This window comes from Leguminivora glycinivorella, chromosome 21 (genome assembly GCF_023078275.1).
Source record: "Leguminivora glycinivorella isolate SPB_JAAS2020 chromosome 21, LegGlyc_1.1, whole genome shotgun sequence".
Lineage (NCBI taxonomy): Eukaryota > Metazoa > Arthropoda > Insecta > Lepidoptera > Tortricidae > Leguminivora > Leguminivora glycinivorella.
Genome location: NC_062991.1, coordinates 14228763 through 14244945, shown reverse-complemented (window position 1 = coordinate 14244945; position 16183 = coordinate 14228763). Strand labels below are relative to the sequence as shown.

The 16183-nt window shown below is 39.3% G+C and overlaps 1 protein-coding gene across 1 annotated transcript in view; it reads right to left on the bottom strand.

Moving 5' to 3' along the window:
* LOC125237357 (muscle calcium channel subunit alpha-1-like) overlaps nt 1–16183 on the bottom strand; it is a 54049-nt gene that overhangs the window by 34546 nt on the left and 3320 nt on the right. The window contains exons 5-21 of the mRNA XM_048144357.1: nt 15537–15733; nt 14902–15005; nt 14553–14731; nt 8521–8627; nt 8146–8261; nt 7723–7825; nt 7105–7256; nt 6624–6834; nt 6223–6343; nt 5814–5899; nt 5623–5723; nt 5411–5547; nt 4629–4776; nt 2749–2884; nt 2239–2405; nt 1884–1971; nt 559–666 (exon numbers count right to left, since the gene is read on the bottom strand). Of these exons, the coding sequence (XP_048000314.1) occupies nt 559–666; nt 1884–1971; nt 2239–2405; nt 2749–2884; nt 4629–4776; nt 5411–5547; nt 5623–5723; nt 5814–5899; nt 6223–6343; nt 6624–6834; nt 7105–7256; nt 7723–7825; nt 8146–8261; nt 8521–8627; nt 14553–14731; nt 14902–15005; nt 15537–15733 (2261 nt within the window). The remainder of the gene's footprint in view (nt 1–558; nt 667–1883; nt 1972–2238; nt 2406–2748; nt 2885–4628; nt 4777–5410; nt 5548–5622; nt 5724–5813; nt 5900–6222; nt 6344–6623; nt 6835–7104; nt 7257–7722; nt 7826–8145; nt 8262–8520; nt 8628–14552; nt 14732–14901; nt 15006–15536; nt 15734–16183) is intronic.

Sequence of the window (16183 nt, the reverse complement as noted above, 5' to 3'; positions counted from 1 at the left end):
TTGGTTTGGCTGTTTTTGTGTATGTTATACATATGTAAGCCTCACACGCACTCAGCAGCACGCAGTTACATGTTACCAAAACTCACTAAATTATAAATTACGAGTACATTTGTTTGTCAATAAAACAATTGAGGTTCTGCACCAGTTTCTGATAATATAACAGCTCTTTTAAATAAGAATTTAAAAAAGAGCTTCTAATATTTGCTTTAATACAAGATACAAGATTTATACTAATAAAACATTTTAAAAGCCCCTTGAAATCAGATCGAAATTGTGAATCGGAACATAATTATATTATTTATCCACCAGAAACTGAGACTACGATCATGCGACACCTAGTTCTCATGCAATTAGTATTTGTTTTAGACTGAGAATTCTAAAAAGGGTTGAAAACATTGATGTCATAAACGGATATGTAACTATGACGCTGATATAACATAACGCAAGAAGTAAATGACGTAATAAGTATACAAAATATAGTAGAAGCAGTATAAAGTCAGTTCATGAATGTTGTTCAAATCTTTCTAGAAAATCCCAAACACAACATCGAAATCTCACCTTAAACAGCTGTACACCGACGACAGCAAACATAAATTGTAACAAATACGTAACTAGCATTATATTGCCTATAGTCTTAATAGCTACTATCACACATTTCACCACATACTACTCAGGTTAGCGGGGCATACGTTACCGACGGGGCGACCGATCCGGCAGCGGGACATAGGGGAGAAGCAAACCAATTTTATTAACAAGGGACCTCAGGGCGACTCTGTTAACGGGGCTTGTTATCCTTGGGGGAACTGTAAACGCCAAGGTAGGGGTGGTTACCTCTAACATTCATGGGCTTTATTAGTCAACTAACGTCTACACCTTTGGGTTCGTTCGTTATTTCCATGCTCGACTATATTGACGACATACAGTTTTCTATTTTGCTACTTCTAACGTTACATGCCGACGACAAATTATTTTTGTCTTTTATGCACCTATCTGTAATTTTAATTCTTCATAGGATAGAGAGTGCGAAATGTGATGGATTCCTTTGGAAGATAGTAAGAAAGGGGATATTAAAGACAATAGGAATAAAGCAGAAGACGACATTGATATATCGTTAACCATCAAGCTTTCCAATATTGATCACATGGAAGCTTTAGCAGCAAAATAAATAGCGTAAGAGTTAGAAGCGAAACAATAAATACAGAACTGACTTTAATAGACGATGAAATCATGAGAAATGAGTGAGATGTAGCAAATAATGTTTCAAGAGTAAATAACAACATCTCATTCCGATAGGAGAATATGATATTGTAATTGATACATTAAATGCTGCATCAGGAAAAGTAAAGTTAGTTATAGAAAAGGTCATTTAGTTACCCAAAGGTGTAATCGAAGATTCTAGATAAGGAATCGATGAGTAATGGAGAAACCGTGGACCACACGTGATTCCCAAGGAAGGTGCTAAATGTGGAGAATCAGAAGCCCCCTACCTTGAACATTTGTACTCCCATGACAGCGAACATGAATTGCAGTAACGACGTTACCAACAATATGTTCCCGATTGTTTTGATAGCAACGATCACGCATTGAACAACGTGCTATAATCATGGAAAAAATGTATCAGATATCAATAATGTGGATGTTCACATGAAAAAACTGAAAGATCGTCGATAGCATTAAGCGAATAAATCGTCCAGATTGTATTTTGTTCTTGTCTATTATAATGAAATAGTGGAAGCTGTATAGTCGAGTTTGTCAGAATTTATTCAAAAATATGTATAAATTTGATCTAATTAATATTAAAAACTAATAGAAATAACAAATAGTGGCATGTGGGTTACAGTTATTAGGGGAAAAAATAATTTAGAAAGTAGGACATGACTGACCTTAAGGCCCTTGGCCCTGTTGATGGCCCTGAGTGGCCTCAGCACCCTGAACACTCTTAATATCTTCACCACCGATATACTTCCTGACCTGGAATTAAGAAACAAAACGCTTAAACTTACCTACTATTGATTAAAAAAATCTTTTCATACCTAAATATTGGTAACTTCTTGTAATTTAATTGTAGAGCTTGTAAAGATTCTCGTTTAAAACATGGCAAATTAACTAATTTTCTTACAAATAATGAGGATGTCGCACTTAAAGTATTTGAATTGGTTAAAAGCAAGGTTGGTAAAGATGTCGTACTTGAAGCACTTGACTTGATTAAAAAACTTGAAGTTGATAAAGATGTCGTACTTAAAGCACATGGAGACGAGAGAGACGCAGACGACGAGCATGTCAAGCACGTTGAAGGCCGAGCGAAGGAAGGCGCCCTCGTGCAGGATGAGCCCGTACGTCACCAGCTTCAGGAACAGCTCCAGCGTGAAGATACCCGTGAAGAACACGTCGAATTGACTAAGGAGCTGGAAGAAAAGAAAAAACGAATTAAAGTCCATGGCAAGCTTACCATCAGGCGACCTGTCTGCTCGTTTGCCTCCTATCGCAGAAAAAGTTAAGGAAAACATAGTGATGACAAATATAATGAAAAATTATAATGATAAAGAAATCTGTGATTCATTTTGTACCCCCTGTTACTAAACCAGTACCTTCAGAATCTGTCTGCTCAAAGCTAGCTTTGGAAGCATTTTTAGATATAATATGTGCACCATTAGATTGAAATCTGTCAAAAAGAGGCTAATATGAAGATAAATTTAATTAATAATTTATAAAAAGGTAACAGAAGTATACTATAATAACTATACTAACCCAATTCCTAAATCCTTTCTGCTGAGCATCCAAAGGATCTTCAGCAGCCAACATGGCCGATGAGAACATGATACAAACCAGGATGATGTTCCCGAAGGTCGAAGATGCTGACAGCTTATAGCAGAACACACGGAACCTGTATATGATAATCTTGTCAATACAGATAAAAGCAATTATTCTAATAAGGGCATGGCCGGAAGTAAATAGTATTAGTGTTCTAAGGGGACACCAAAGTAATACACTTAATGTTGAATTTGGGTTTATAGTGGCTATTGAACAATGCCAATAGAAAGGATAGGTGCGACTTGATGTAAAAATAGTTTTATAAAGTAAAAAGTTCAGTGTGGTATATAAATATTTCTCAATAATTTTAGTAACTTTTTGTAGAAACTAGGATGACAATATTGTTTTAAACTCAATATTGTTTTAAAGGACAGAAGTTAGAAAAACATTTAAACAATTTTTATTAGTAAAAGAAAGGCACATTTAGATGCTTATACGAATATAGATATACTTACAAAATATTGGTTAAAATAAAATGAAGCTCATGCGTAGTGCATGCAACATAAATGCAGACGTACTAAATCAAACAGACAACATTTCATACATGCATGCAGACGATACTATAACTAACCATATCCACAGCCTAAATCTATCTAGGGAGCTCATGCTGATCTATCAGTACTGCTAACAATCAAACCTAACGACTAACAGGAATCTGAAATACCCTGAAATCTCATTGTTTCTCAAATTTTTGAGGTTCACATTGAAGAACGACACTCGTGCGATGATTTAGACGGGACAATTGATATGAATGATGATGACAAGGCCAATTGTTTGTAAGACAATAACAATATGCGTGGACAAGTAGAAGATTTAACAAACGCTGAAATCTGTTCACACGCATTAGACTCTATTGCTTATGATTAGAGTATTGTATTGCCAGAAACCAGGTGACTAATAATAAAGAAACTGAGATGTTTAAGTTCTTACCAAGTTATAGGGACATAAATTCATGGCCTTAAATCATTAAGGAGGATGCTGTTGAACGCATTATAATTATGGTATTTCTAATCTTTAGTCAATATTAGGTTTTACTCACGGAAAGGAATGCTGATCATTAATTGTGTATGCGTGTACCCAATTTCATCGTTTATAAAGTTACCGCTACTTGTATTCGCCCATTGTGACAACATGATGTCAATTTAGACAATGACTACAATGAGATCTGGTATGTCCCCACCAATCACCTGTTCTTTGGTGACAAGATGAAGAAACTACTAGCGTTCGGTATAGGCGGCACTTGATTGGTCATATTCATTTCTGAAACCCGCCGTGGCCTGGCGGTAACTAGCGTCCCCTCTTCTTCAGACTGCCCGGCATCTTTGTGAGATAGAAAGAGACGACAGTAGACTTTTGTTAAAATCTAAAATGCATTTTAACCTAGAGCATACCCTAAACTAAAGAAACTCTTCTATATACATGCCGAAATCCCTGGAAAAGATTTTAGATACCTAATTTCATATCAGTTTGTATCGTCAGCTAAGATTATTTAAGAATAAGAAAATGCTAAATTAATTAATGTGAGTACAGCTCATAAACGTGTAGTCAAGAATAAACAATAGAAATATTAAAATATACATAATAAAACAGCTGAAAATATTTAGGTAGAAAAATCGAGGCGTGAAGAATAATAATTCGTCTTTGATAGTTATAGTGAAACATTTTGAGATAAAATCAGCCAGAAACAAAACTGAAGTAGAAAAAATCGTGATTATAAAACTATCAATGACAAATCAAGAAACATCAAATCAAAAAGTACTTTAAAAAATAACATCTAATTAATGGAAGCTGTAGATGCTGCTGTCCCACACCCTAACCTGTTGGTTTTGGTAAATATGAAGAAGGAGGTAGCATCAGGAATGGGTTTCTTAGAGTCGTGTATGTCGACTTCTGACAACCTCCTTGGTCTTGCCGATGACGTTGTCGGCTTTCGCTTCAATCTCGGCTCGTCGCCTTCTGTGTTCACTGTTGTTGCATGGTTAGGTTCTGTTTCTTTGTGTGTTAGCTCCACAACCATTACAGTGGGTCCTTCTTTAGAACCTAATGCATTGTTAGTATTGTTACCATCTCTAGGGATTATTTTAATACCATGAATTATTGCTTAAACTAGTACATGTTAACAGAAGTTAGTGTCGTTAGTGATTAATAATTTAGTCATTTTAGTTTGCTGATGTTTACTAACATTTTTTTAGTTATAAATTTATTTTACAGATACTATTTTTAATTAGGAATATTATTTTAAACATGATAGATAGACATCGCCATCAGCAAACGAAAATCGTAATCAACTTATTTAATTACAACTAAATTTCGTATTAAATTCTATACTGTAAATATATTTTTTTTCATCAAATCACTTTTCTACCACCGCATGACCTTTTGAATAGTTAGTCAGTATTTTTATATTCATTGATATGTGCCGATGTATTCTCGTAATAGGGATGAAATATGGTGATATTTCAATCGGAAATCCTAACTTTATGCACTTTATTGCACATTTCTTTTGATCTGTCATGCGAGATTTTTGTACCCCTTTTGTATCCTCATTGAGACTTTAGACCTTATCAATAAATATAGAGTAATCTATCACTATATATACCTATATGATTCCTCTGAATAATCTCTTCTTCCCGTTCTTGTTCCTCTTCTATCCTCTCTGTTTCCTCTCCACCCTCTATTTCTATTCTTCCTTCTTCCCCTCCTTCTGATCCTGTCTCTTCATATTCATGCTCCGAACTGAAAGACAAAAGTTTAGTTTTAAAGTTTGATGTAACATGTGAATTGATTCTTACTTCAGTATTGTGTACATACTTGTCCGTCGTATACGCATCGTCATCATGGATGTATTCATCATCAGTATCTGCATGTGCACCATCGATTATTACACTACCGGCTTCTTTCTCATCGGGATTCTAAAACAAAGTAGATTAATGTTAAGAAGTGGCTAAAGTGTAATAATCTTGAATTTTGGTTCAAAATAATATGAAATAGACATTACGCACCGCTTCCTGCTTTTCAATGTTGGTCAACGATTCTGCATCTGCGAGATTGTCTACTGCGATGGCCAAGAAAACGTTTAGTAGGATGTCTGTGCTTATGAGTTAAGGATGAAGAGATTTAGTTGGTAAAGACTAGTTTTTTACGTTTAGAGATTACGAGCCGAGCTCTATTAGTGAATCTTAAGTTAGACTCTATTGTAAATAAAATATATCCGAGCAACTCTTTTTTATTTATATTTAATTCTACTCTATTATATTTAACTACCATTATAATGAATGATATTTATACAATAGATGAATATTATTAAATTTATTAGGTTCAAACAAGAATACATGTACAAAAATTACACTTCAGAATTATAGATGAATTGATTAATATAAATAACATAACATAAGATAAAACAAAGGATACAGTTGCCACAGATGAAGAGGATGATGAAATAGATGCAGGCGACGATGCCGACGGAGCCGACGCCCCCGTACGCTTTGATGCCTTCGTACATCACCGCGTTCCAGTCCTCACCCGTTAGAATCTAAAAATTGACATGTTAGAGGTTATTCTTTCTTTTGAGGTTAAAGGTAAAATCTACGTACTCTGCTTTTAAATTTCAAATTAAGGTAGATGAAATTAAAAAGATGTTGATGATTGTTGCATTGATAATGACTTTGATTCGATTGTTAAAAATCGAAGTGTACCATGATGGTATCAATGCTTAGCAAAATATGAAAAGGGATAAAAATTATCAAGCGACTTCTGTTGCTGATAATGAATATAATGTCTACAAATCGAACTACTGTTTTTTTTTAACAAACCTGAAAAACCGTCAGCAACGCCTGCCAAAAGCAATCAAAGTTGTGGCGATCCTTCTCCTCCACGGGATCATAGTTGAACTTCCCACCGAAGACCTGCATGCCGAGGAGAGCGAAGATCATGATGAAGAGAAACAGGAGCAGAAGCAGCGAGGCGATGGACTGGATGGAATTGAGGAGAGACGCCACTAGATTAGAGAGGGAGCGCCAATATCTGAAGAAAAAATGTTCTTTATAACGACTGTGTAAACGAGCCCATTGTTTGCTTGTTGGTAAGCGATAACTGCCACCGACTTCTAACTACTCTTGTATTACAGACATCCAATTTTACTGGTTCTGAGCCTAATCAGTCTGTCAGTCTAGGTGGTTCAAGATAAATTTATTTGTTGATAAATTTGGCAAAAACTCACATTATCAATAACCAACAAAACACACAATTTTCTGACAGCAAATATTGGAGACCGTATTATAAGTTCAAACTTACTTGGTGACTTTAAACACCCTTAATAGCCGGACACACCGCAGCACAGAGATGCCAAGTGGAGGCATCACTTCTGTCTTCGTAAGCACCATCTCACTGATAGACCCGACGACTACGAAGCAGTCGAACCGGTTGAAAAGTGATACGAAGTAACCCTGAAGAAAAATCGGATTTGTGAGAAAGTAAAAATACAGATATGAAATATGTATAGTAATAGAGCAAGTGGAATTGAAAGAATAAAAAATAATTTAAAATAAGAAGAAATCAAAGTAATCGAACTAATCGATGATTATAATGATGACGATGCTAATGTATTTACAAAGTATGGAGATATTTCCATTAATGTAGTAATCAAGAATATTTTACCTGATACAGACAAATAGTACGGAAAGTCGAGCAATTAATTAAGAACACTGGCAGATATTACATCTGAGACGAGATATAGGTTACCTACCGGTAGTAGTAGCAGGTAAAAAGTGACAAGTTCAAGATATAAGAAATATAGATACCTACATATGATAATTTTGATGAAATTATCGTTATTTTTTACTTGTCGGCAAAGGATCAAATTAATATGAACTAAAGTAAGATATGAAACACTAATTCAAGAAAATTACTTACTTGTAATCCTAAACTGTACATCTTGACTAACATTTCTAAAGTAAAAAGTGCTACGAAAAAGGCGTTCCCATACTCTTGGAACAGATCCAGCCATGTTGGTTGCCTGAAAGAAAAATATAGTCAATAAAAATGTCTTAAAGCTTCAAAGATTTAGGTATATCACTTTTTCTCGCTTCACAAAATGTCTCTTTTGACTCTGTTACTAACTGTACTTTAATTGTATCATGTTCATCCCCTGGATCACCCTTTGCTAACTTTAAATGTGTCTTTAAATTTCCATTATAATACATATCATTATTTTGTTTATAGAATCATTCATTTATCAAATCGTTTTTCATTATCTTGTTCTATATTTTCATTTTTGTTTCCATCTATATTTCCGTGTAACCTATATTTTTATCCTGCTTTTAAAATTATACTCACTGATAATGCTCGCTGGCTAAGACTACAGTGTTCAGGAAGACCAGTAGAATGATCAGCCAGTAAAACGTCTGCGATTTCACAGCTTTCCGACAGCTACGCTTCATTCTTCTATTTATCTGGAATCAAGTGGGTGAAGTTATCATATCTCTTAATTCTTCTTAATCAAAATAGGTAAAATAATATTTAAAAATCGTTTAAAAGTCAATCTTTGGCTTAGAAAGTAATTTGGAGGTTGGAGGTGTAAAATGTCTTTAACAAAATTCTAAACTGAATCACTAACAATTCAACAATCCTTCACTCGAGTTTACCAAATTAAGCTGACATGACCGTAACTGTCTCTATTTATTTTTATTAGACATGAAAATAAGTACGTACTTTATCGAAGTCTTGCTTCCAGAGTTTGCAAAGACAGATCTTCTGTGGTTCATTCATCTCCACTCCTAAATGGTCTGACGAGTCGTGGTTTTCTGCCGCTCCAGCACCTGTATAACAGACGTTAAGTCCTTAAATAAATATATACATGAGCAGCCAGGTTGTTGGAAAATAATAAACGCAATTCGATCTAAGAGTATCTTTCAGAATTAATATACTACCTATGTTATTTTAAAAATAGACACGGTACTGTATTCGTCTGTAAGACTTGAACTCAAGACCTCTGGATCGATACTACAATGATCTGCCAGCAAAGTAACCAAGACCGGCTACCTAATGATTCTCCGACAATTTTTTAGCCGATTATTGATTCGCCGAAAGCCATTTAGCCGAATAATCAAACTATCGCTGTCACTTTTGGTCGAATAACGTTACGTAGAATCTTGATCCGCATACAATTCAGTTCGCTTCTGTGCAAATTATCCGAACTATTATTGGACATTTTACATTTAGCAAAGTAATATTTTCGTTTAGGCCACGTTTAGTCGAATAACGTTTCACATTTTATACATTGTTAAAATATTTTCAACTTATCGCTGTTGTAGAAAAATTACGCACTTATAGACACTTTTTTTTTACATACATACATACATATAATCACGCCTGTAGCCCATAAAGGGGTAGGTAGAGCACATGAACTCTTAAGTTTCAGTGCCACTCTTGGCAAAAAAGGGTTAAAAGAAATCCAGATTGTGACATTGCAGTGACAGTGCCACAATTTAACCCATACCCCACAGTCGACTTCTACGACACCCACGGGAAGAAAGTGGGGGGGGGTCTTGAACAATGTATTAATGTGAAATTCTTTTCGTTGCGGTAATAATTTACATATACTGGCAACATTATGTTCGATAAAAAATTTGGTGAGTTGAAACTAACAATAAATAATTTACTAAAATTAATCCTTAGAATCAGAACATGATGATTAATATAAATAAGTAAATGAAATAAATGTGAATTACTATTACAAAAGATCTAACAACTAGATTCTTGAATCCGCAGAACACTTGTGACATAGCTATGTCACCAGCGCGCCATGTCATCACAGCGGCGCGCCCCGCGCGGAATCGAGCCCACCGGCAGCGCACGGCGCAGTGGAGGGGATCGCCGGCCGACCATATTTAAGTGCGCGCAGCCAGTGCAGCGGCCCTTTCCGTCCCCGTCGCTTCACGGCGACGCTCCCATCCACTTATCCTCCAACAACCAAGGCCGGGGTGACCATTTCGCGCCTAGGCCGGGTTGATATCCGATTACCACCGAATTCCCAAACCAGGGCCGGGGTGACCATTTCGCGCCTAGGCCGGGTTACCTATATATCCTATCTCTCCCGTGATCAGGGCCGGGGTGACCATTTCGCGCCTAGGCCGGGTTACGATTCCTACCCTCTGAAACCCTCCTACCTTATTTTATCTCCCCCGTGATCAGGGCCGGGGTGACCATTTCGCGCCTAGGCCGGGTTACGGTTTCCTACCTCCTGACCCTCGATAGGTCCCTGTAGTTGTAGGCCCTTCCGGCGCACCCTAGATTGATTCCGTTTAACCCCGGCCGGCCGGGGAAGGTTAGATATAGCATAGGATAGGCCGCGTTACCGCGATAGTATTAAGGTTATTTTGTGTGTGTGAATAAACGGCATAAAAGCCCGCTTAGTTAAGTGAAACCGGTGTTTCTCTCTATTCGCCTTGCACCCCCTTTCTCCCACATCTGAGACTAGCTCGGTAAAACCTCCCAGGCCCATCAGGCACGGAGGATATGTGAGTCCTGCGCAGGCAGAACGTCACATTTGGCGCCCAACCGAAAAACTCACAATTTAGGAGTCTTAGGAGACTCGGGAGAAAGGTCAGTCATTGAAAATAGCTCATTTAGTTCTCGCGACGCAGCCCGCCCGCCCGCATAAAAGTAAAATACCGCCGCGATCCGGTCACCAATAATACCGTCAAATACAAAATCCATACCGCGACAAACTAAATCCCAACGCGTCACGACAGGAGAACACCACAGGAAACCGTTTACGAAATAAAGTACATAGATGTCGACATCCTGGATCTACAACTTAAAGAAACCAGAGCTAATACAAGAAGCCGAGAATAGGAATATCCCAACGACTGACCTTACAGTCGAGCAGATACGAAAACTGCTAGCAGAATCCATAAAGACCTCAGACGAGTTCGAAACACCAGAAAAAGGAAAACCCTTAAAGATGACAGAGGACGAAGGAAAAATGAATGCGAACAAGTTGACCAAACTAATCCGGGAGTGGAACCTGTCGTTCAAAGGATACGACGACGCCGAGGAATTCGTAGAAAGACTGGAGGAGTTTATGACAGCGAGCAGTATAGACAAGGAGGAAATACTACCCGCGCTCCCGCGTATAATGCAAGGGAAAGCATTAGCGTGGTATAGAAACCACACCGATTCATTCCAGAGCTGGGACCAGTTCCTAAAACTCTTCAAACTGTACTACTACCCTAGTAATTACGAGGAGAACCTAATAGTCAAGATAGCAGCAAGAAAACAAGAGTTCGGAGAAAGTTTCATCGATTACTTGACTGACCTGCAGACATTAATGCGAAGATACGGGAAACTCACCGAGAAAGAAAGACTACATAGGATACATGAAAACATGGGAAAAAATTACAAGCTCTACATAAAGAAAAATGACTTCGAGAACCTCACCGATCTGGTAAAACTAGCAGCAGATTATGAGAACATACACACACCGAGGTACAGTCAACTCCGGTACCGGAACGCCAATACTGAGCGCGATAACCACGAAGGGACGAAGATACACCCAAAATACGACCCAAAGACATGCTGCTGGTCGTGTGGAAAACCGGGCCACGACACTAGAGAGTGTCGGGCAAAGAAACGCATATTTTGCAGTAGCTGCGGCACATTGGGGGTACTCAGCACGAATTGCTGTAAAAAGAAGAGCGAGTGGGGAAAACCACAGCCAATAGGAGCCGCCCGCGACGAGGACAACGGCGACAATAGGCAGTTCATCAACATGTCCATAAACGGAACAACGTACAGTTGCCTAATAGATACAGGATCAACACACACGTACATAAATGAAACGGTATATAAAGCGTGCAAAGAAAAGAAAAGCCAAGAGCAAAAAACAAAACGAAGGATCATCCTCGCAAACGGCACGAGAGCTCAAGTACGGACAAGCATACGAGTAGAAATAGAGATAAAAAAGACAAGGCTCCAACACTGGGTGCGTGTGATGCCCATGGCATCAGCCATAATCATAGGGATGGATTTGCTAACAAGATTAGGTGTGAAAATCACGTGGCCTAGTACACAGGATGAAACAAACAGCCACCATGATGAAGCACAAGGATCAACACCATGCCAGGCAACGGCACATCCAGAAACAGAGACTCCAAAGCCGCGAACAGTAACAGAACTAGTAATTGACCCACAACAACAAAAGTTAACGGAACCGCAAAAAGCAGAATTGGAAGAAATACTGAAAACCGAATTCAGGAAATGCGACGCCAGCCCGAAGGGAAATACATGCGTCCAACATAAGATAAGGATGAAGCATAACGAGACCGTCAAGCAGAAATATTACCCCAGGAACCCCAAGCAACAACAGTACCAATTCGACATAAGATATAGAAACGGAAAGCAGAACCAGGTAGCGGACGAATCATCATGGAGCCCAGTATACGCCAGCCAGCCAACGCTGCTGCACAGCGCAACAGCCAGTCAAGGCTGGTAGGGAAGAAAATTACTACAAACACAAAATTATCCAGATACAACACAAGAATACCGCGTCGAAGGGGGAAAACTATACAGAAAAATAATCAACCGAAAAAGCAACACACATACGGATCCAGACACGGAATGGAAATTATGTGTACCGGAGGCCAGGAGGTCACAGATAATGGGGCAATACCATGACACGCCGAGTGCCGGACACCTAGGTATAGCTAAAACCACTAGAAAAGTTATGCAACGATATTACTGGCCCGGAATGCAACGTGAAATATACAAATACGTAAAAAAATGCAACGCCTGCCAGAAACGTAAAGCAACACAACAAAACACTCGAAACCTTGATAGCAATAGGTATATGACAAAACCACAACGGGATAAATACCTATCGGAATTTAACTTCGCCCTAAACACGCCAATTCATGAGTCGACCAAATACACTCCAGCATTGGCCAAGATACCTACGAAAATTAAAGCTAAACGCAAATATACATCCCATTTCATAGGTACCAACAACCAACCGGCGGCAATAATATCATAACCAGCAAATAACACAAAACCTCGAAATCATATTTTTGCAGTTAGGTCAAAGAAAATATTTGGATATTTACCTAAACAAAAGTTATCACAGTAAATAAATAACTAAAGTTTAGAAACGAATCGATATCGCATCACGAGTGGTTCAACCGAAATGTACCTATCCTTATTTAAAAAGTAAATAGTTTTGTTTTAACTACCGTCACCGACTTAATGTCTATTTTTAATTATAAGTATACCCACAACGAAATACCAAGTAAACGTATACATGCGTCGCTTACTAGTAACGCAAATTTATATGAGAAGTCATGAGTTTCAGAAACATAACTTACCTACATAGTTACCTGCATATCAACATATAAATGGGACTAATAGGGCCCCACATATTTCAAATCTAGATTAACGGTGATTTTTCCCCAGGTAAAAATCTCCGGACGAAGAGGGGGTATGTGACATAGCTATGTCACCAGCGCGCCATGTCATCACAGCGGCGCGCCCCGCGCGGAATCGAGCCCACCGGCAGCGCACGGCGCAGTGGAGGGGATCGCCGGCCGACCATATTTAAGTGCGCGCAGCCAGTGCAGCGGCCCTTTCCGTCCCCGTCGCTTCACGGCGACGCTCCCATCCACTTATCCTCCAACAACCAAGGCCGGGGTGACCATTTCGCGCCTAGGCCGGGTTGATATCCGATTACCACCGAATTCCCAAACCAGGGCCGGGGTGACCATTTCGCGCCTAGGCCGGGTTACCTATATATCCTATCTCTCCCGTGATCAGGGCCGGGGTGACCATTTCGCGCCTAGGCCGGGTTACGATTCCTACCCTCTGAAACCCTCCTACCTTATTTTATCTCCCCCGTGATCAGGGCCGGGGTGACCATTTCGCGCCTAGGCCGGGTTACGGTTTCCTACCTCCTGACCCTCGATAGGTCCCTGTAGTTGTAGGCCCTTCCGGCGCACCCTAGATTGATTCCGTTTAACCCCGGCCGGCCGGGGAAGGTTAGATATAGCATAGGATAGGCCGCGTTACCGCGATAGTATTAAGGTTATTTTGTGTGTGTGAATAAACGGCATAAAAGCCCGCTTAGTTAAGTGAAACCGGTGTTTCTCTCTATTCGCCTTGCACCCCCTTTCTCCCACATCTGAGACTAGCTCGGTAAAACCTCCCAGGCCCATCAGGCACGGAGGATATGTGAGTCCTGCGCAGGCAGAACGTCACACACTTTGTACGCAAGTTCCAGGCTCCAGCCAACTCACCAAAAAAAAAAATACCAAATGATCACTCGACCTATTGTGCTTCGACCAATTTTGTGTCGGCCAATTTTTACAATTACTAAATGATTGTTCGTCGAAAAGTAAATCGGCGTATCAAATTTCTGCCTACTGACTCCGTTTACGAACGAATATTATGCGAAATGAGAATCTTCCAATCGTTATTCGGCCAAAACAGACGTCGGCGAATCGTTGTCGGCGTACCGAGCATCGGCGTATTTTATTTCGGAATATCAATCGGGCACCACCAAGACCTCATTCCTAGCTATAGAATCTTTCCACCATAATTATGGCGTATGAATCTTGGTGGCTCAAGTTCTATTGTGAGTAAATGTATACAAAATTCGTGCAGTTATTAGTCCATGTCCAAGTTGTAACCAATGTTTTGTCTTGTATTAGAAGTCTTTAGTGTAGTATTCAGAACTTTGCCATTTCTTGTTTTACCTAAACTATACTCCCTCATCTGATCAGCAGTGTCGTTCTGATCAGCTAGAGGCTCCAGGTATTCCGCCTGTGTGATCCAATCGAGGTAACCCTTCAGGTCCTCTTCTAGTTGCTGCTTCTCGCGAAGTTTCTGGAAGTCTCCACGGTTTTTCGCCTTTTCTCTCTCCTTTGAGAATTCTCTGAAATAAAAGCATTTGGGCTTAATCTATTAGTTTCAATTGTTTGGCATGAGTTGAAAAAAGACTTAGTGGATTTTTTCAAAGGGTCAGTCTTTTCAAATATTGAAAAATTCATTTATGTGTAATTTCTGCAGCCCCTTTATTATACATGCATCATGATTCGTACTTACCCAGACAACACACCAAGAATTAGGTTCATGACGAAAAAAGCTCCCAGTATGACCATCGACACGAAATAAATCCACTCCCAGCTGTTGCCCATCGCATCTTGAATCTGAAAATCACCACACAATTTGTCAAGTTAGGTTCACTCTTAATTTCACTGTCAATTAAAATGGCACCAAAGTACCTCCTTGCGGTGCACCACAATAAAACTAGCTTTTTAACACCAGATAATATAATATATGTATCTGTCAAAGAGTTTTTCTCTGCAGATAAAATCATAATAATTTTTAGAAACCGTTGTCTTACAGGTTAGCAATATCTAAGCGATTCTAAAGAAATTTCATCAGCAGATTCGGCGTTCAAATGCTTTTGATAGATCTACTTTTTGGGTTCTTCTTCTTCTTCTTTACATCCTGTTACGCTCTGCTGGGGTGTATAGCTCGAATAATATTTCTCCATTTACTCTGGTCTTGGGCAGTTTGGGTAACCTCCTCCCACTCCCACCCCAACCCTAACACCCTGAGCTCTTGCTGAACCGAGCGACGCCAAGTTGATTACTACTAGATGGAGTACTTTTTGGGTTATTTCTAAATAGTACAACGAAGGTTAGCTCACGTATGACGTGGTATAAGTTACTTACATTATACATGACTTCAGTCCACCCCTCCAACGTGATACACTGGAACACAGTCAGCATGGACAGCCCGAAGTTGTCGAAGTTGGTGATGCCAAAGTTTGGGCCTATCCAGCCTTCGCGGCACTCCATCTCAGCGCCCAGGCTCGAGCAGTTGAAGCCGTTGTCTACGTCACAGGGGTGGGGGGAGTCCATAATCTCGTCTGGAATGAAGCAGGTTGTTTGGCACACGAAGAAAATACAAAGGATGGTGGTGTAAGTACCGCTATTGGCAGGGTACAAAGCGGGTGGAGGGGGTAGCTAAAACGATCACAGCGCTCACTACGGCCAAAATTGACATCTTAGTCGCTGACTTACGATGTCAAATCCATATTGCAGTAAACATTTTCATATCGTTTTTGCGATAAATTTAATATGGGCCTAGTAAAATTTGTTATGGTGAATTGTAATAACTCCAAGAAAAAATAGCAACTAAATTCTAGCTATTTCCAAGACCGTGGTGGAAGCGAAACCACCGTTTAAGTGGATAGTTGCCGTAAGAAGAAAAGTGTTAGACGACACTTTTCTTCTCAAGTCACCTCTGAAGTTTTACTTAAAGTGCGTAATCATTTGATACAAGTATTGAATTGAATTCACGGTCAATTTGTAGTGCA